This window comes from Rhineura floridana, chromosome 4 (genome assembly GCF_030035675.1).
Source record: "Rhineura floridana isolate rRhiFlo1 chromosome 4, rRhiFlo1.hap2, whole genome shotgun sequence".
In the NCBI taxonomy this organism is placed as follows: domain Eukaryota; kingdom Metazoa; phylum Chordata; class Lepidosauria; order Squamata; family Rhineuridae; genus Rhineura; species Rhineura floridana.
The window spans coordinates 115503536-115525868 of NC_084483.1; the positions used below are offsets into that span (position 1 = coordinate 115503536).

The 22333-nt window shown below is 43.1% G+C and overlaps 1 protein-coding gene across 2 annotated transcripts in view; it reads right to left on the bottom strand.

The window, feature by feature from the left end:
* The window catches only part of LRP11 (LDL receptor related protein 11), a 36751-nt gene extending 16907 nt beyond the window's left edge, over positions 1 to 19844 (bottom strand). The window contains exons 1-4 of one of the 2 annotated variants that reach the window (XM_061624105.1): positions 18976 to 19843; positions 10347 to 10504; positions 3210 to 3351; positions 2311 to 2436 (exon numbers count right to left, since the gene is read on the bottom strand). In XM_061624105.1, the coding sequence (XP_061480089.1) occupies positions 2311 to 2436; positions 3210 to 3351; positions 10347 to 10504; positions 18976 to 19537 (988 nt within the window). In that variant the 5' untranslated portion in view covers positions 19538 to 19843. Of the gene's footprint in view, positions 1 to 2310; positions 2437 to 3209; positions 3352 to 10346; positions 10505 to 18975 lie in introns of both variants that reach the window. The other variant, XM_061624106.1, reaches the window with a different exon arrangement.
* Between the last annotated feature and the right edge of the window lie 2489 nt (positions 19845 to 22333).

The following is a 22333-nucleotide window of genomic DNA, read 5'->3' on the forward strand; positions in this document are numbered from 1 at the left end:
GCATACATGGTTCTCCTCCTCCATTTTATCATCACAATCACATTGTGAGGTAAGTTAGGCTGAGAGACTGTGACTGGCCCAAGGTCACTCAGCAAAGCTTCATGGCTGAGTGGGAATATGAACTCTGGTCTCCCAGGTCCTAGTCCAACACTCTAACCACAGTGGTTCTGGGGCAGGGCAATTGTTGTTGCAATTGCAACAGCAGCAATAATCTTAATTAAATATCTATTTAGGAAAGTATAGAGGTCTTTATTATTGAATTCCTGACAATCAATCTATTAAATTATATTCTGCATTTGTATATTTCTGATTGACTGGTTCTAGCCATGAATTTCTAGGTGGTGTGATGCAAGACATTTAAAGGAAGAGGTTTTTAATTCATTTGTAACAACTGTAAACAAAACTATGTTTGGACTGTAGTTCTATGACAGAGCAATGCTTTGCATGCAGAAGGTCCCAGGTTCAAATCGTGGCATCTCCAGCTAAAAGGATCACATATTTGGTGATGGGAAAGACCTCTGCCTGAGACCCTGGGAGCTGCTGTGAGATAAATAATAGTGGGCTAGATCAAGAGGTGGGGAACCTTCAGCCTTCAGGCCTAATTAGGCCCATCAGGGCTCCAAATTTTGCCCACCAAGCCACTTTCCAGAAATCACGCCCATCTACCCCATATCTGATGTCATATGTGGTATCAGGTACGGGAAGGCATGACTTCAAAGGAGCAATTCGAAGCTTAAAACATGCTCCCAATTGTTCCTTGGCATGTGGGGCTCACTGAGAGTGCCAATCATTTGATTGGTGCTGCCAGCAAGCCCCACTGTAATAGTGCACACTAGGGAGTTCAAACCATACCTGCAGACTGGCAGAGGAAAAAAGCCCAAACCATGCCTGTAAATAAAAAACATCAAAGAGACTTGCTGTGACTTTGAAGGCATGCTGTCAGCACTTACCAGGGGATTAAAGGTGCACTCTGTGTCAAAGAGGCTCACTCTCAGTGCTGATCAACTGACTGATGGTGACAACCAAGTCCCATTGAAGTTTTCTATTTGCAGCTGTGGTTTTGATTCAAACCACTCCTACAAATGGACACTTTCCCCCTGCTAGTCAGCAGAGGAAAGATGTCAGTTTGCAGGTGCAGTTTGCATCCAAACTGTGTCTCTAAACAGACTTCAAAGGAGTTTGCTACAACTGCTGATCAGCTGATTTGCACTGACGTGTAGCTTCCAAGGGCCTCATTCTCAGTGCTGATCAGTGCTGAGAGCAGCAAGCGCCTTTGAAGTTGTCACCTAACATTATAATGACCTCAGGTGATTGACAGGTGGGTTCATGTAAGGTGAGGGAGGAAAGGATCTGGCTTGCCCGTACCTTATCCCAGGGCTAGATGGACACATAGTATGACCTGGTAGCCTCCTTTGGCTCTAAGAAAGAGGAGTGGGGAGTGCCAGCAGTACCCTTGAGAAGGCCAATGTAGCGAGGGGGGTTGCCACCAAATAAATGCTTATTTATCAGATCAACAATGTCAACCAGCAGCATTTTTTCACCAAGATTCTCTGAATAAGAAAAATAAAATAAAAGCAAAGACAAATCTAGCTCCTCTCACTTTCATTTTCATTAACTCAGACGGTGCCTTTAAGATGCAAATGATCTTTCACATTTTTGCTAGGTATCATTATTTAAATTCTGCTATATCCTCCAAACATCAAACATTGTTAAGTTCATCTTTAGTCTTATCATTTTTTTATATCTAAGAAGAAATGAACTGCTCTCAATAGCATTTGTTTTCAAATTAAATGCTGTTTAAAAATACTACTATTGAAGTACCTGACATATCTGTGATCATTCCTTTTTAAAATATGAATATCATCTCATGTTCCATCAAGATATTAGGAGCTGTCCAAAACAAAGTCAGACTATCGGTCCACTGAGCCTAGTACTATCTGGCAGCAGCTCTCAGGCTGAGGTTTTTTTCTGCTTGTTACCTTTGTCTGCAGAGACTGACCTCAGACATTTTAGATACAAAGCATGTCCTTTTCCACTGTGCTCTGTATTAAGCAGCCTTATACTAAGACAGGTCATTGTTTACTGTGGCAGCAGCGGCTGTCCACAGGTCTCAGGCAGAGGTCTTTCCCAGTTCCAGCACCAGAGATCCTTTAACTGGCAATGCCAGGGATTGGACCTAATACATTCTACATGCAAGCATGTGTTCTGCAAATGAGGTACGGCCCTCTCCCCATTATAATCACTCAGTTGCAACTGTTGAGGGATTGTAAGTAAAATATACAAGTAAATTCAAACATGCTGTTCGCTCACATTTCTGACAAAAAGCTTCATCAGATCCATCCAGACACTGCTCTTCCCCATCACAGGCATAGGTGATATCAATGCAGCAGTCATCATCACAGAGGAACTGGTAGCGCGAACAAACCCCCAAACATCCTGTGACACAGACCAACTCTCAAATTGCATGAAAAGTGAACCACTAAACTGAGTTGTTTAAAACTGGAAATGCAGGGATGGAAACTACATAATTTATTTATTTCTTTATTTAGAGATCCTATACTACCAGTCACCAAACATGGTTACAGGGTGTTTTAAATTTTTTTTTTTTTTAAATGACTTAGAATGCTGATGTGATGGGACTTCTCCTTCCTCTCCTCCCCCTGCAGTCTCCACTCCCCCAAATCTATTCCATATGTTCCTGCAACTTCCAGAGTAGATGGGGCACAGGTGGCTCCAGGATGAGGGGGAATCTGTTTCACAAATGGTGCCCATTCTACTGGTTGATCGATGCCATTGGGTACACCCGGTAGCTATAAGAATAATGCAGAATTTATACACAAATCACATTTCTTTTAAAAAAGAAGCAAAGTCTAAACTAGTTAAAACCAAATTCTGTACTCTATAAAAATGAAACATATTTGGCAAAATTACATCTTACAGATGATGTGCGTTCTCCAATCTGTCAGTGTACATGGAATAACTTGCCAGTGTATATGGAACATATACAGCTGCAATTTTGGGCGATATTCATTTTTAGTAATAGAGTAGACCCTTTAAGTAACTTGGTCTGATTAGTTCCAATGGATCTACTCTAAGTATGGCTTAATTGGATATTACCCATTACTTCAGTCAAAGGCAGTCTCATTCTCATCTACATTTTAAAGATAATAACATGCTGTTGCAAAGACATTATTCAACAGTTTTCTCACCTAACATGGAGTGATCCATTGGGAGTACTGTCACCGAGACATTATCTGAGCTCTTTTGGCCGGCAGTGTCAGTCACAGTCAGCTGCAATATGTATTTACCTTCTTGCAAATGAGAGAGCTTCAGAGTTCCTGGTTGAGGTACCTGCCCAAAGAAACCAAGATATTGACAAAGTCCTACTCCTCACACCCTAGCTACCATGTTATATTAAAACAGTGTGAAGAGTAAGAAATGTATTATTTTTATTGATTGCATTTATATTCCACACTTCCTCCCAAAGAAGCCCAGGGCAGCAAATATATTAAATACCTGTGAAACTAATTTATTATATACATAAAACTAAACTAAAATATGTGAAAAGTTATTTTTTACATAGTAAAATGTTTCTATAGCACTTTGGTAGTTATCCTTCTTCCTGTCTTGCTTGATTGCCTGTGGACTGCTACTGGATGAGGCCAACATCTGTGCTTTGACAGGTAAGGCAAGCCCAAGACTGCAGACCTGAAAGCCTGCCAAGCAGCTGATAAGCACACTGAGGGAAGGAGAGTATGGGAAAATGAGCTGGAGGCTGGAAACAGGGAGCAGTGGTTGTGTAACAGTGTCATAAAGCTTCAGCATATCAGTCCAGTGCTCTCTTGGTAGCAGAACAGGTGCAGCAAACAGCACAGTCCCAGAAAAGAAACACTTCATCATAAGAAGTACAGAGATATCCTGAAATAGTGACATATTCCAACCTCTCCAGGACCACTGTCATGTTGTTAAAAAAGAATCCAATAATCTCAGACACATGACAGCTTTCAGAAATTGAACAGGAAGGTGATCTAATAACCCATTTCAAGTTATTCCTTCTTAATGAAAATTTCGCACCAACTGCAGGGGGGAAATAATAAACCTAAACAGGAAGATTCCATATATGATTGTAGTAAACACAAATTCATTCTATCCATAATTTGAGGATGAAATCTTTGCAATACATGGTAACTTCTCCATATCCTTAATGCTCACCTATAATCACAAAATAAGATTGAGCATAAATTGCCAGAAATATGACTGTGGTCTTGAAGAGTTTCAGATATGCACATTTGAACTTTTCTACATTTGTTTGAATCTATGTGATTTACAGTCTTTTCAGCATGGTTGTTTTCCCTACATATAAGCACTAACATTGTCTGACTTAAGGCACTATCTTCAATGTATGTGCATGTTTGGAATGGGAAGTCACACAAACTTGGCCTCAACATAACCAGGCACTCACTTCATGGATGGCAGAGAGGAGTAGTTCACACTGCTCCTTTATAATGTCAGTGCTTCATCACCTCTGATAGAATACAGGAACTGAGTCTTATAGCTCCAGTTTCCAGAATTTGCTCTATGTGTGCATGTGTATGAGACAGACTGTGAATGCAAACAGGGTGAGCAACAAGAGCTATGTGCAATTCAACTCCCATAGTCTTAACATTATCTTCTGCTTCCCAGATTTTCTGGTTGCACAAGTCCCCACACATATCACCCCATACAATGGTCATGTACTGCAAATATATCATAAAGAAAAAAGGAAACATCTGCTTACATTAACAATAAAAATAATTTATCAATCCTAATGTAAACATATATATTAATAGGAGCAGTCCAATATGGATTTATTTATATTAATAAATAACTTATATTTGGATATCTGTCTGTAAAAGCAGAAATGCCTTTACAGCCCTGATGGAGTGAAACCCTTCCCCAATAATTTTTGTGAAATGTAATGCAACTGTATACCCAGATTTTAATGAGTGCATAAATATAACTGGTATACTAAACAAGGTACTGAATGAACATCTGTTCTCAAAATTCCAAATGAGATACCATAGATTTTTGTACTCTAAAAATTTTACTAGAAAAAAAAATGATCTCAGGGTCTCTTCCCTTTTTTCTTCTTTCTCTAAGCATGTTATGGAATGTTGATGTTTCTTCCACTATAGCAGAAGTGGGGAACTTATGGCCCTCCAGATGTTGCTGAACTACGGCTCCCGTCAGCCCTAGTAAGCATGGCCAATGACCAGGAATGATGGGAGTTGTAGTTTAGAAATATCTGTAGGGCCAAACGTTCCCCAAAACTGTGCTATAGGACAGTGAATTTCCATAATGTGATACTAGGTTACTTGCCACACAGTGAATTTGTTTCATACATACCAGAAGTGGATGGTGTGGTGGGACAGAAGTGCTTTCCTGCCCTCCAAGCAGGTGAGTGGCTACTGCTTAGGGGGAGGGGCGAGGTGGGGGAGAGGCTGACACAGTGTAAATGCACCAGCCAAACCCATTTGGCACTCCTGCTGGTGTGTTTGCTCTGCGCTGCCCTCCTGGACATCTTGTCCCTCCCCGCTCCCCCTGGTAAGCAGCAGCGAGTCACCTGCTGGAAGGTCTGGTAACTGCCTCTGCCACACCACTACTGATACACACTGAAGCCATTTTACAAGCCATTTCCTTCAGCCAGTTTTCACCTTGCCTATGTATTGACAAGGCAGTGGGGACAATCTAATAACCCAATTTCTCCTTGTGCTATTTCTTGTTCAGAATTAAGGAGACTCAAGTAATACCACACCTGTCTTTTATCTTGTTCAGACATGCAACTCTGTTCACCAATATACCTCTGGACAATAGAAATTCAGCAACTAGCTACCATACAGCATATGAACCATCAAAGCAACAGGGTTGTCAACTTTTCTGGGGCCATGGGCACATTTGCAAACTGGAGGAACTGTCATGTGCACTACACACACCATAGCCAAGCACACACCACCATTCATTCTATTGGTTACAACAGAATGCTGCTTTCAAGCCTGATTGGGGGGGAGCATGAGGACCCTGTGGGCACCAGGGAAGATCTCTGCTAGCACCACATTGGAAACCCTGAAATAGTTGGACTTCCGGGAAGGGTGACTTCGCTTGTGCCTGCTTTTTGAGACGAGCTCTCGTCTCAGAAGAAGCTTTTTCAGTTTTAAAATCAGTCAGAACGTTCTTTTTGACTGGTAAAGATTTTCTCCCGGGCAGGGAGAAACGTAGAGATTAACCACAAAAGCCTGTTTTTGTTGGGAGGACTGGATTTCATTAATTTATGAGAGAAGGTTCAGCCAACAATGCCGGACAGAACTCCAACAAGCTCTAACTGATTAAACGACACGTTTATCTTTTCTTCAAAGAAAAACGGACTTTAACAGGCAAGCATCCTTCTTTCTATTTTTTTTCACTTGGTTTAAATTGTTGCAGCAAAAAGAGATTTGTCAATGAATCAGCTATAAAGAATTTCTGGGTGAGTTATAACTCTTCTCTTTTATTCACGAAATTAAGGAGGAAAGAAATTGAAAAAGCTTATCTTTGTTTTTATTGCAAAAAGCTGGCCTGGAAGTGCATTCTAAAGATACAAACGGAAGAGGGATTTCATTTCGAGGAGGAAAAAATAAATAAATAAATTTGATTTATGAACTTTGGAGTATTATATGTCCGGGACTATTTTCTTTTTGGTCTATTTCATTTTGATGAATCTACTTGTTCACGACGCCACTAACTGTTTTGAAGCTGGGAACTAAATTTGTTTTGTATTCCTGAACATATAAGAGATAAGGCGGGCTGTACTGTCTACACTGTGATGACATCAAGCCTGGAATATTAACCCAATTGTGGCTGAAATAATTTTTGTTTTCGTGGTTTTAAGAATGGCAATCAGGAAAGTGGCTGAGACCATGGAAGAAATTATGTTTCAGAAAATAATGGATGAGATTGAGACAACAAAACAAACCCTGAGACAGGGCAGACAGGAGATGAAAATTGAATTTGGCAAAATGACGCAGGAGCTTAAAGAAATAGGGGATCTTGTGAGAGAGGAGATTGATGAGATTAGAGATGAGAAAAGAAAAATTAAAGGGAAGATACAAGCCCTGGAGATTGGAACAAATGTGGAATTGGAAAAAGATTTGGAGTTTATGGATATTAGAAACAAAGTTTATTGTTTGGAATTCAACATTGTCTCTGAAGAAATTAATGAAGATATTAGAGATAAAGTTATCAAGGTCTTGGATAACTTTCTGGACTGGAATGATGTGATGGAGCTTGACATAGAAAAAATCTATGGAATTAACTACAGATATGTGACAATGGAAAAATTCTCAAGAGATGAGCCAGTGCATTTTGTAAAAAAGAAGAACAGAGATATGACTTAACAACAATATTTCAGCAACATATTCAGAATTGATGGCAAGGAAATATTTGTGATAAAGGAAATTCCCATCAGACTCTTATTATATGACTATGGCTATGACAGCAAGATTATTATGGGATACTGATAATGGAAGAATGGATACTGAAATTAGTGGACTGAACAGGACTATTGAAGATGGAAGATGGAATTAATATTGATAATGGAAGAATGGCTATTGAAATTATTGGACCTAACAGATTTGATGAGATGGATTAATCGACATGTTTATTTGGAGAAAAATTGAAAGATATATCTTTCAAGGAATTGAAACCTCTCTTTGACTTTTTGTGGAAAGAATAAAGTAATGTTTATGAGATTTGATGATTAATTAAGATAACTACTGGAGGAAAGTGATTTTATAATATAATTTAAGAGACAGGATTGTTATATATTGTAGACCTATAACTGATCTGCGACAAATCAGAAGTCAACATTTTATTTTATTGTTTAATTATTTTTGTTTTGTTTTTTGTCTTTGAAAATTTGAATAAAAATTAATGATAAAAAAAAGGAAACCCTGAAATAGTTGTAATCCACAGTTTTGCATGTTGGCTTTATGTTCTGGCTTCTATGAAGCAATTCATTCTCTACATGTGCAGAAAGTAACTTGTATGTATGGAGGATTCCACTTCTCATAAGAACACAAGAACTCATCTTTAGGAGAGCAAAGATCCATCTAGTCCAGCATTCCACTTCCCGCTCAGTTCTCTCGTGGAAGACCACAAGCAAGACATGGGGCAAGGCCGCAAGGGCAACAGTCCTTCCCTATTGTTGCTGCCAAGTAGCTGGTATTTGAACCTGGAATTCTGCCTCTGAACCCAACATGCTGCCTTTGGAACCTAGAGGTTGCATATATCTATCATGAGTAGAAGCCATTAATTTGTGCAACCCCCTTTTGAAAGCCATCAAAGCTCTCCACAACTTGAAGCAATAACCTCCATAAATTATGTAGGTGCTATGTGAGGAAGTACTTCCTTTCGTCGGTCCTGAATCTTCTAGCTTTGGATGACCCTGAGTTCTGGTTTTATGAGAGAAGGATTTAAAAAAACCTTCTGTCTACTTTCTTCATACTATGCATAATTCAATAAAACTCTGTATCATATTCCCCTTTAGTCACCTTTTTTCTAAAGCAGGGAAGGTACTCCATTCCCCTGATTATTTTGGTTACCCTTTTCTGCACTTTCTGTAGCTCTGCAATATGCATTTTGAGATGGGAAGACGCGGATGAAACCAGGGATGTCCTCCAGCAAGGCAAACCTCCCACTGTGTATTTGAACAGCTGGTTTACAGCCATTCACAGCTTTGTTTAATCCATATTTTTATCCAGCAGGTCTACACTTTTTTTCTTTTACTAATATACAATAGTAGATTATTTTTGCATTTTTAAAAAGCCACCAATTTCAATGTGAAATGTTTTAATTTCACTTGTGGGGCTGGTCACCCTGTTTTAAAGACAGCAATATAATTTGTAAAAAGAAAATGTAATCATAACTACTGTACAGTTCAATTTGCTTAAAACATGATCCTGGGAATTGCTGTGCCAGTAGATTACTGTTTTAAAGATTAGGCTGAATGACCACTTGGCGGCAGGATAAATTGTGACATTTCATTGGTGCTGCAAGAGCTCTGCATATTCACCTCAGACAAAGCCTGATCAAGAGAAATGTGACCAGAAGATTGGCACTCACTGCAGGGCTTTTTTTTCTTATACCAAACAACTGCATCTTATGGGTAGATTAAAGAGCAACTTATGATGCTGTGAAGGGAAACTGCTGTTTGGCACAGAAAACCGCTCTCTGCATGTATGATATCTTATGCATGTGTGGTCCAAACATTTAAGCCTGGGAAATAATTCAATAACCACTATGCAGACACAGTTCCAATTGCATGTGCGTGCTGAGCAATGAGTTACAGTATTCCCTAAATTCAACAAGTGTCTAGCTGATTGGAAATTATCCCCATAAACAAACAAAAACAGCGCATAGCAAAATATCTTTCGAATTTAAATAGATGTTCTGCTTTTGAATAACGGATCTGCTAAATGAGCCTTTTGGTTAACCCACCGTTCCTCCCTCTATTTAAGAACCATGGGTTAGACCAGTCCGCCTGCTCGCTCCTTCTGAAGTCTTCTCATCAGGCTTCATTTTTCAGAAAGATGAGTTATGAGGAAACAATGTGACAGCGCAATCATATGCATGTCTACCCAGAATCAAGTCTCATTGCGTTCACTGGAGCTTACTCCTAGGTAAATGAGTATAGGATTCAGTCTGAATTTATAGCCAACCTTCCTGATGCTTTTTCTTAAGCATGTTAAACAGAGAGATGCAAGAAAATGTTGTGAACACATTATGAGTTCAAGGATTTTTAAACAATCCACATTTTCTTGAAATCTGTCCTCAGCTGTAACAGACTCACACTACTGCTTAACATAGTTTTTTATTATACCACATAGTTTAAAATATACTACATACTGACACAGGTTTGGAAGGAACCACAGTGCAGTGGTTGCACACATACTCTGTATGCAGGACCCATGTTCAATCTCCAGTTAAAAGCATATATGAACTCTGTCTGAGACCCTGAAGAGCCACTGCCAATCAGAGTAGACAATGTTAGGATAGATGGTCTAAACATTTATTTATTTGATTTATATCCCACCCTTCCTCCCAGTAGGAGCCCTTGGCCTGGTATAAGGCAGCTTCCTAAGTGTATATACATCTAGTAATCCAGTCTTCTCACAAATACAGGTTTTGATAAATGAATATTGACTAAACAGCCTACAGTCTCTAAAAAGTCTCCTTTAGTGTTTTATCTGATTGTACTATGAAAGCTTCACATTGCTATTTCTACAATTCCAAATTTGGCAAATAATTAACTTGCACTGCAAAGTTTTATGTACCTTCATATCAACTGAAGGGGCACCTTGAAGCAATGTCCACTCATACTGTATGATTCCATGGTCATCTATACTTTCTCGGCCATCCAGAATCACCCAGTTAACGGGCAACTGAAGCATAATGTCTTTCCCTGCCTTGCTGAGAGGAGGCTCATCAGTTTCTAAATAAAACGAAAGTAATTAAGTTACTAAAAGAAAACAGAGTACACATTCATTCAAGATTGAGCTTTGATTTATTTTTGCATGACACACTTTTATTGCTTTGGTCTAGCTTTTAAAATAAACAAAACCAAACCTCATCAGCAAAATATTTCAGCCAATGTTTGCTCTCCCCTTCCAATCTAAAGCTATTTTGGCATGGTTGGAAACATACTGGGATTTGGATGCCACGTTTCTAAATGAGAGGATTTGACTTCAAAGTACCAGACTTGAACCCTGGCACCTCTTTGGCTCACGTTTGCTTTCCACTGAAGCAGGTGTCAATGGGTACACTGGAAATGGTGAAGAAGCCATATCCATTCTAAGAATGTAAGAACATAAGAAAAGCCTTCTGAATCAGGCCAAAGGCCCATCTAATCCAGCATCCTGTCCTCAGCATGGCCAATCAGATGCCTATGAAAAGCCTGAAGGTAGGACCTGAGTGCAACAGTACTCTCTCCCGATTTGTGATTCCCAGTAGCTGACATTTAGAGATGTATTGCCTCTGACAGTGGCGATAGGCAATACTAGGACAGATGATCTAAAAGTCTGGCCTGATATAAGGTTAGTGGTTTTTTAAGATGTTCTACATGTTTTAGATGGTTTTTAATTTTTAAAACATGTTTCAAATATGTTTTTATTTTAGTTTAAATTGTATTGTTCAGCATTTTGATGTTTGTTGCCCTGGGCTCCTTTGGAAGGAAAGGCAGGACAGAAACGTAAATGAATAAACAATAAATTTTAAAAATCCAAGGTATCTAAATGGTGCCATTAGCATTCCTCCGGCAGACCACTGATCTTTGAAACCAACAAGGCAGCCAAATGAATAAGTATATACTTCCACAGAATTGATTGGCATGCTGTAATCTGTTCACATGTCACACAATGCTAGATATTGTTGTTGCAGTCATCTCCCACAAACCCTTGGATTTGTTACTTAAAATGTTCAGAAAACATGTGATGGCTTCCTGTAGCCATGGGAAAAATCATTATGGAACCTGGTAAAGAGAGTTCTCAAGCCAGCACTATCTGGTACCAGGAAGTGGAAGTGTTGGCAACAGTGCAGCTAGTGGATCTCAGGACCTAAATCCAGGGCCCTGCAGCCTGCCCTCTCCCCCAAGAGAGTGGCAGATGATGAGGGCAGTAGCAAATAGGACCAGTGTCAGCACTTCAGCCAGCATTGCTATATAATCCTCATTTTAAAAATATTTTATAGTCGGGGTGGGGGATAGTCAGCTGGACATGCACTTGTTTACAGGTGCTCATTTTATTAGTTTAAAACAAAATGATGTTCGTTCCCAAGTACATGTGTTTAGCATCAGGGAAGCAGATGTAAATACGATTTTAATTCCTGAAGTCATGATGGTGCTAAGATGTAATGAGTTTAAGATGTGAACCTGATTATGCTCAGAGTAGTTCTTATTTACCAGGGTTGGCAAACCTTTCTGTAGCTGATTTTTGTTCTAACGTAGTAGGAATGCAGAAGCAGTTGTAAAACATGGAACTGGAGGGATGGGGGAAAGAACAGAAATCTTAATAGCATGCTACACTACAGAAGTAACATGCAAAGCCATCTAAAGGAGGGCCCCGTAAGATCATTGTGTTTAGTGTCTAAAATTACTAGTGGCTCCACTGAGTGTTGGCATGGAACATAGGAATCTGCTTTATACCGAGTCAGACCATTTGTCCATTTAGCTCAGCATTGTCCACACTGACTGGCAGCAGCTCTCTGAACCAGATTCCAAAATATCACGTATATCAGTCCTGCAATTTAATGGGCAATTTAGGGGGATGTTATCGTATGAAGGTCATTTCCAGAGGCCTGCATGTGATTTTGTTAATGTATGCTCTGGCACCATAACCAATCTTTCAGATGGTGTCAAAAATTCTTCAGAACTGGCTCACATTGAGCTCAACTGTGTTATAACATGACATGGGGTGAAATTGCCTCTAAAAGACCAGGTCCGCAGCCTCGGGGTCATCCTTGACTTCCAGCTGTCCATGGAGGCTCAGGTCTCGGCAGTGAGCCGGGCAGCTTGGTATCAATTACATCTGATAAGAAGACTGCAACCCTACCTTCCTGCCCATCTGCTCCCACGGGTGATACATGCCCTGGTCTCCTCCCGCTTAGATTACTGTAATGCGCTCTACGTGGGGTTACCCTTGAAAACGGTCTGGAAATTACAACTGATACAGAATGCGGCGGCACGTTTGATTAAGAACAGCCGTTGCCGTGATCATATCACTCTGGCGTTAGTAGATCTACACTGGCTACCAGTTGTTTACCGGGCTCAATTCAAGGTGTTGGTGTTGACCTTTAAAGCCCTATACGGTTTCGGCCCAGTTTATCTGAAGGAGCGCCTCCAGCATCACCAATTATGCCGCCTAACGAGATCAGCCACACAAGACCTTCTCTCGGTCCCGCCAGTTAAGATAGCGAGGCTGGTGCGGACCAGAGAGAGGGCATTTTCGATTGTGGCCCCCACCCTCTGGAATTCCCTTCCTTTTGACTTCGCCATGCCGCTTCCCTGATAGGTTTCCGCCGGGCCTTGAAAACCTGGCTGTTCAGGCAGGCCTATGGGATCTCTGGGGTGGGTTAGTTTTTAATATTGGTATTATTAATTATTGTTGTGGTTCTTATTGGTTTTTATTGTATTTTATTATGTAAATGTACGTCGCCCAGAGTGGCCATTAATTCGGCCAGATAGGCGACTCAGAAATAAAATTTTATTATTATTATTATTATTATAGGACAGGCCATGCACCCATGTTCAGCTTCCTTGTTTTTACTTTTTTTTTTGGACAGGGCTTTGTCAACTGGTCATCTGGGCAGCTCCTCAGGAGAAGAGATTGTGATATCTATCTATCTAATTTGTATGCTACTGAAAACCTTGCCCAAGTGGGTGGAACACATGCATGCAAAATCATGGCCAATTCTTTAAGTCCCAGATTCAGGACTCATTCACATGGCAGCTGAACTTCACAGTAAAGGCACAGCTTTTGCCATCAGAATAGATTTGCAAGGTTCACACTTCCTACCTTCAAATCATCTGTTTTCCTTTCACACAAGCAGGCGTTCCTCTGCAAAGGTTTAGTATTGCTGTTTCCTCATGGCCCCACCCCTAATTTTACATGCTTACTCCTTCCGGAGTACCGATATTGCTAATGGAGAAGGGGAGGGTTTTTTTGCCAGTTTGTTTCTTGTGAATTGCGCGCCACTCATGGTGTGGTCAGAGCTGGGGGTGCAACTGATACAAAACTGTATGAAACTGAAGGGGGGGGGGAAAGTGAGTGAAAGGCAGCTTTTGCCAGCAGCAGAGAAAGAGGTTTCTGGCGATTGGGCACAAGAGAGCCTGGCCACTAAAAAAACACTGAGGCACAGTGCCTACATGGAGGAGCACAGCAAACCTGAGACAGTTTTTCCTTTCCTTTTCACATTAAACTGGATTGGTTTGATACGGGAAAACTGTGTGATAACTGCTGATTGCTTGCAATGTCATGTGAACCATGCAAACTAAACGATGATGCAAGTAGCACCAATCTCACAGTAAGTCGCCGTGTGAACCAGCCCTCAGTCATTGAAGTTTCTAGGATCTCAGGCAACAGGGCTAATCTGAACTGCAGCCAGAATAGATTGGAAAATGGGTAAAATGAACCAATGGGCTGACTCCCTATAAGGCAGTGGCTTATACATTAGTGAATAATTGTTCAGGTGACTATGGGTCCATTGCCAGTGGAGAAAATATAATGTTCCAAAGGATAGACTGCTGCTTCTTGACCTCCCTATTTGGTGCTTGCTGCCACCTTACAAGAACAAGAAAAACTGTAAGCTGATACCATGATTTCTGTACTGCAGGATACATGTCTTGCACTGCACCTATAATAGCCCCCACCAACAACATGGACTAGCACAGGGCTTCAATACAGGTTGAAGTACACCAATTATCATATGGACTGACCCCAAACAGGATCTATTCTTTTCCAAGCCATTTCCATTAAAAATAGCTTTCAGAGAGGATGTCACTCAACTGACACTCCCTTTTACCTCTCTTTCACTGTGACTGGTAACACTCGGCCAATCTGGTCACAGCCTTTTGTTCTCTCTCTCTCTCTCTCTCTCTCTGTGTGTGTGTGTGTGTGTGTGTAAATTCTCAAATAAATGTCTTGAGCACCCCCAAACAATCACGTATCTGGTGAAGCAGGAGGGACTTGGATGCTTCCTAGGGGTGGTGGAAGCTCAGCACTGGCCCAGAAAAGCCTCACCACATATGGGGAAAGAGCAAGTCAGGGGCTAGATTGAGCAGGAAAGCTTGAAAAGTCCATGTGGAGCCACCACCTGGCTTGCACACGGTCTCCTTTGGGCTTTGGGGGGCTTCCAATTCTATTTCTCTGGGGAAGCAGAAGGCTCTTGGGCATGGCTTTCCCTTGTTTTGGACATTGATCACCACCAGCTCTTAATATATTTCCCTAGTCTTTGCTGCTACATGCAATCCTACCACATCATTTTATTTCAGAGGCAAAACACACATGTGTGGGGAACGCTTACACATTTTCCTCCCTTAGAAGATCATGCAATTATCTAGTGGTGAAAGTTCCTTTCTTCTCTGTGCAATTGGTCTCGTAGGAACTCGGAAAGAGAGAGGAGAGGTGACAAGAAAGGAGGAGGAAAGCAAGCATGATGGATTGGTGACTACATTTATTAAAACAGAGAAGGAAGGATCCCTGGGGAAAAGGAAACTGACTTCTTAAGGAAGAAAGGTGCCACAGGATCCGGGGGGGGGGGGAGTCTATTCATTTCTTTAAAAAACACTAGATATTTGGGAAGCAGCAGCTCTGCCTTCTTGAGTGTAGCTTGGCAGCACAGAGAGGAGGGAGGTTAGCTGTCCTGCAAACAGTGGCTGCAGCCTTCAGAGCACAGGAAAGTAGGAACAGCTCCAATCGCTGCCCACGCCACATGGGAGGAGGGGATAAGAGAGAGGGGAGGGAATTTGGCATCTGCCCATCTCCCGACATACAAATGCCCACCTAGAAACACATGTCCCTGGGTGATGGTGGTGGTGCAGCAGCGGTGGGGGGGAGGGAGAAGGGAGGCAGGGAAACTGGTTGGACAGGAAGAAGAAGACTGAAAAGGCCGTGCCCAGAGGCCACCTAGCTTGCATGTGACCTCTATTGGACTTTTTGGGAATCCCAATGCCCCCTTCTCTGGGGAAGCTGGTCCCATCTGTTTTCCCATCCACCAATGCTCACTTCCGCCTAAAGCAGGCAATGAAAGGGCGAGAGGAAAAAATCCCAACTGTTTAATAGACAAAAGCAGAAGTCATAACTGGTCTCAAGCGTATCCTCAGGAAGTCCAGCCTTGTCAGTCTGAGTGGAAGTGCCGTTGCTGCTGCAGCATCTCATTTGTCATGACTTCTGGAGTCTCTTTTCCATTGCCCAAGCTCTCTCTGGTAGGGTGCATGAGGAACTTTTTAAAGAATTCAGGCAGAGGCATGGACCTTTGAGCACAGGCAGTTTTCTCTCCCCCCTCTTTGCTACCTTAAAAAAATTATAGGAGCCAGCTTGCCTGGAAGTAGTGACTTTCTTCTCTGGAACCCTCAAGACCTGATCTCGTATGTGTGGAAAGTGGCTGTGGTTCACACCAGTCATCTGAGAAAGGCACTCTGCACCTGACCAAGGTGTCTTGTCAATGTTAAGCTTAAACTGCAACCTACCATTTACATGAGAGAGCGCAAATATCTTCTCTAAGTAACGGAAAAGGAAGAGAAATGAAAGGCAGCTTCTGCAGTTGCATTAACCCTTCTTGTGTTTTGAAAATGCAGGTAGGAAAATGACTTTCCCCAAATGCCCAAAACTCTGTGTATTTAAATGTTTGGAGCAGTCAGACTTGCACTTCACTCATCACAGAATTCCTACGTGCAGAAATTAATGGATTATGCAGAGGACTATTGTAACATATGAAGATTCTGCATGCCTAATGCTCCTTTTTACATATATAGGAAGCAGTCATTCACCATGGATTCCCAGTGTGTCTGCACGTTACAACTGACCAGCATGTTTACAATGTGTTAATTTCTGCATGAAAATGCCTTATGAAGAAGTGAGTGTGTCAGTCTTCTGTAAGTGCTGCTGCCAGTGCCACAGACACTGCCCCCCACAGGCATCCTCATCAGGAACGGCACCAGGCATGATTGGAACCTTGGGCACCAGCCAGCCCTGGGTCCATGGTGCCGTAGTCCAACACCTCCTCATACAGGTGCCATGGGGCTAATAAACCCACCTGTGTGTGCCACCTACCTCTCCTGAATGATGTGCACACATAGCGCTCATGCCTGCCATCAACCAAGCTGGCATCGGGGGTGTCAGCTCCTTAAAGAAGCCCCCACCGCTAACTGGGGTGATGGCAGACATGTGCGCACAGCATTCAAACTGATAGAAGAAAGGGGGCATGGGTGCAAGCTTATCAAAGCCCACCCTGTCTTTATTGGGGGCAGTGCCTGGGAGCTCCCTCTCCAACCCTGCCGCAGATCATGGAATGGGAGCGCCACCCTCCCACCCTAAGGAGGGGCTCTTCAGGGGCCCCTCTCGGCCACAGGGGCCCTCAGCCAGGGCCCAACCTGGCCACCCTCTGGCACCGGCCCTGATCCTCACCTGAGTGGGCAGCAGTGTTCTGTATGGGAGCTGCTTGATTCCCATGCAAAGGCACTGCAGGTGCCTGCTGAAGGAAGAAATCCATTTATGCTTTGCTGTGTGTATGAAGGATCTTGAAAATACATAGGGTGATGTCCAATTAAGTCATAAGCAGAGAAGACCCACTGAAATCAACGGATTTAAGGACACCTATTTCAGTGGATCTAGCCAACATGGTGTCCTCCAAATGTTGTCAGATTACAACTCCCATAAGCCACAGCCAGCATGGCCAGTGACCAAGGAAGCTACAGTCTAGTAACACCTGGAGGACGCCATGTTGGCTACCCTTGACTTAGTTGGATATCACCCATAGAATCGAAAAGGAGGGGAGAAGCGAATGACACACTTTTGTCACTTTCTCTCTTGGGCTTATATGATTTCAAGCAAGACAGAGGTTGGGCTGAGAAGGAAAAGAAGAAAAGGACAACCACTTTTGTTTGCTACTACATCATGTAAACCTGTAAGACAGAGACAAGGTAGCATAGAGATGGAGGGCGGGTGGCACACAGACAGAAACAAGGTGGCACAGAGAAACAATCAGCCCACCTGAAATATAGCAGGTGCTACAGGATATACAACAATTCATATCACCCAAGTTATGGAGCCCACTTGTAATAACAGCAGGTGTGTGATATGTTCCATACACTTAGTTGACAAAAATCTACCATGGAGAACCTATTCCTTGACCAATAACCAAAGACAAATGAGCACATAAAGTCAAGGTCTAATAAAACATGATATGTTCTGAACAATATGCAGAAATAAATAGTGGGAAATATGGTCTATGGCAGATAGCCAAAGGAAAGCACAATAATGACCAATTTCTAATATACATGCAATTTGCTCCCACAAATTGTGATGTAAACTGTTGCTGGGCTAACAAGATACAAGACAAGATCATAGGAAGCATATGTATGCAGAATAGGAGCAAAAACAAGAGAAAGAAATAGAACATTTAGGTTTGTATCTTGCTGCATTATAGAAGGATTGTAAAGTATCTTTCATAGATGTTATCTGCTGCAGCTATTTAGTTCACTTGTACTGCTTTATCTAAATCCACGCTCAAAGAAAAACTTTCCAAACAGATGCTACCGAAAACGACTTGTCTCAAGTCGAAATGCGTCTGGCAAATCATTTGAGATATGTGGTGTAATTTATCTTTGCATTTTATACTTCTGTATTAGAATATCTTTGTAATTTCTTACTGTGTTGCCACTGGGAGTGCATGTACTTGTACATGTACATCTTGTCAGCCCAGCAAGCAGTTTACATCACAATCTGTGGGAGCAAATTGCATGCACATTAGGAATTGGTCATTATTGTGCATTCCCTTGGCTATCTACCATAGACCATATTTCCCACTATTTATTTCTGCATATTGTTCAGAATATATCATGTTTTATAAGACCTTGACTTTATGTGATCAGTTGGCCCAATACTTAGCTGCCCCCTCTCTCAGCCCCAGCCCCCATGGGCACCAGCCCTTGCCACAGCAACTAAAGCTTTAATATGTAAACAAGGCCACAGTGTGGTGGTTGGCATTTCCTTACCGCTGCAAAGCTACGGTACACACCTACAGTACCCACAGCTATTACTAAATCCCAGGCCTTAAACAGTTCCGTTGTCAAGAGCCTTCTAGGCACATCCAAACGGCCTATTCTTCCCCCTCAACCAAGAGGGGCCGTCAAACAAACAAACTCCAGGCTCAAAGACAGAGGAAAGGGCGCGGATGGAAGGCCCTTCTTACCTGAGGCAGGCGGGTAGCTGCTGGGCTCCAGGGAGTAGCTGCTATAGCCTCGCTGCGGGGAGAAGAGGCAGACGGCCCGGCCGCGGTAAGTGCAATTGAAGAGGTAGCAGCGGAACGAGCCGGCCTGCTGCTGCTGTTGGACGACGACGAGGGTGCAGTGGGCCTCGGCGCAGCAGGCGTCTAAGCACAGCCTGGGGCTCGCCACCGAGCCCGGCGAGTCAAGGAATGTGGCGCCCGCCGCGATGGAGTCCTTGGTGCGGATGATGGCGTCGGGCCTAGCCGAAAAAAAGCTCCTGCCGCCGCCGTCACCCGCCGGCTCTTCATTTCCCCCGCGGCAGCGGCCCGCCGCCTCCGTCCGCTCGTTGCCGTGGCCGCCGGCAGGGGGATTCTGCTCCTGCTGCAACTGGCGGCGAAACTCCTCCAGCAGCGACTCCACTCCCGACATCGCCGGTGACCTGAGCTGGACAGAGGGCGACCCCAGCATTACCAGCAGCAGCAGCGGCAAGAGGAGGAGGCGGCGGAGGCAGTGGTGTCCCGGCGGTCCGGGCACCTGCGCAGCCATGGCGCTGAGAGGGCGACAATGACGCCGCTGAAGGAGAGAGCGGAGACTGATGGATGGACAGACAGAAACCCCCGCCGCTACCAGATCCGTCCAGGAGGAGCAAGCGGCGGCGGGCGCCCCATGATGGCCCCTCCCCGCGCCAACCGGGACGCCACAGGAACAGCCCGGCGGCTTCAATCAGCACCACCAACCGCCAAACAGTTCCAAGCTGTAAACCACGCCCGCGCCTCGCCGCGATCCCCGGCCACCACCCGCGCTCACATGGGAAAGGGGACGGACCCAAGGAAAGCTCCGCCCAATGGCCTTCGCTCCCCGCCTTCCCTTTCTAACCTGCACCGCCTTTACTTGCGTCACTGAACGTAGATTTCTGTATTACATTCTAGTTGACGGTCTGTGGAGTAGGTCTGCTTATGCAAGCAGCTTGTATAGGAGATGACCTAGGAACCCTTCATGCGAGCCAGATACAAACAACCAGCGGCATTGGCTGGTGAATCATGCGCTTTGATTGTTAATCTGGCCAATCCCAAACCGATTGTGGCCTAGTATATACCCAAGGCACATGCTCACAAAAAAGAGCAGTCTGTTGACTTTCAAAAAAATCTTCCACAATTACATAAATCAGTGTTTGTTTTATTTATTAATTTTTTTATAGCTTGCCCTTCACCCACAGATACTGAAGTGTAATGCAGAACCTAATACAATATGGGGTTCAGAACATAATACAATAGACAATTGTGAAACACATCATATAACAAATTGAGTAAATGGGCTTTAAGTTACTGGAAGTAATTCTCCACTGCATAAGTAATTACCCACTGGCTGTTTTTTTCACCCACCCTGTGTTGTACTACTGGCCATTTGCCGATACATGGATGATATTGAGATCAAGTCTGCAAGCAAGCCCCTGGTTAAGAAAAGCCATGGGAAGGTCAGTGCCCCATCCAATACAAATCCAAAATAAGAACATAAGAACATAAGAAGAGCCTGCTGGATCAGGCCAGTGGCCCATCTAGTCCAGCATCCTGTTCTCACAGTGGCCAACCAGGTGCCTGGGGGAAGCCCGCAAGCAGGACCCGAGTGCAAGAACACTCTCCCCTCCTGAGGCTTCCGGCAACTGGTTTTCAGAAGCATGCTGCCTCTGACTAGGGTGGCAGAGCACAGCCATCATGGCTAGTAGCCGTTGATAGCCCTGTCCTCCATGAATTTTGTCTAATCTTTTAAAGCCGTCCAAGCTGGTGGCCATAACTGCATCTTGTGGGAGCAAATTCCATAGTTTAACTATGCGCTGAGTAAAAAAGTTCTTCCTTTTGTCTGTCCTGAATCTTCCAACATTCAGCTTCTTTGAATGTCCACGAGTTCTAGTATTATGAGAGAGGGAGAAGAACTTTTCTCTATCCACTTTCTCAATGCCATGCATAATTTTATACACTTCTATCATGTCTCCTCTGACCCGCCTTTTGTCTAAACTAAAAAGCCCCAAATGCTGCAACCTTTCCTCGTAAGGGAGTCGCTCCATCCCCTTGATCATTCTGGTTGCCCTCTTCTGAACCTTTTCCAACTCTATAATATCCTTTTTGAGATGAGGTGACCAGAACTGTACACAGTATTCCAAATGCGGCCGCACCATAGATTTATACAACGGCATTATGATATCGGCTGTTTTATTTTCAATACCTTTCCTAATTATCGCTAGCATGGAATTTGCCTTTTTCACAGCTGCCGCACACTGGGTCGACATTTTCATCGTGCTGTCCACTACAACGCCGAGGTCTCTCTCCTGGTCGGTCACCGCCAGTTCAGACCCCATGAGCGTATATGTGAAATTCAGATTGTTTGCTCCAATATGCATAATTTTACACTTGTTTATATAGAATTGCATTTGCCATTTTTCCGCCCATTCACTCAGTTTGGAGAGGTCTTTTTGGAGCTCTTCGCAATCCCTTTTTGTTTTAACAACCCTGAACAATTTAGTGTCGTCAGCAAACTTGGCCACTTCACTGCTCACTCCTAATTCTAGGTCATTAATGAACAAGTTGAAAAGTACAGGTCCCAATACCGATCCTTGAGGGACTCCACTTTCTACAGCCCTCCATTGGGAGAACTGTCCATTTATTCCTACTCTCTGCTTTCTGCTTCTTAACCAATTCCTTATCCACAAGAGGACCTCTCCTCTTATTCCATGACTGCTAAGCTTCCTCAGAAGTCTTTGGTGAGGTACCTTGTCAAACGCTTTTTGAAAGTCTAAGTACACTATGTCCACTGGATCACCTCTATCTATATGCTTGTTGACACTCTCAAAGAATTCTAATAGGTTACTGAGACAGGACTTTGCCTTGCAGAAGCCATGCTGGCTCTGCTTCAGCAAGGCTTGTTCTTCTATGTGCTTAGTTAATCTAGCTTTAATTATACTTTCTACCAGTTTTCCAGGGACAGAAGTTAAGCTAACTGGCCTGTAATTTCCGGGATCCCCTCTGGATCCCTTTTTGAAGATTGGCGTTACCTTTGCCACTTTCCAGTCCTCAGGCACGGAGGAGGACCCGAGGGACAAGTTACATATTTTAGTTAGCAGATCAGCAATTTCACCTTTGAGTTCTTTGAGAACTCTCGGGTGGATGCCATCCGGGCCCGGTGATTTGTCAGTTTTTATATTGTCCATTAAGCTTAGAACTTCCTCTCTCGTTACCACTATTTGTCTCAGTTCCTCAGAATCCCTTCCTGCAAATGTTAGTTCAGGTTCAGGGATGTGCCCTATATCTTCCACTGTGAAGACAGATGCAAAGAATTCATTTAGCTTCT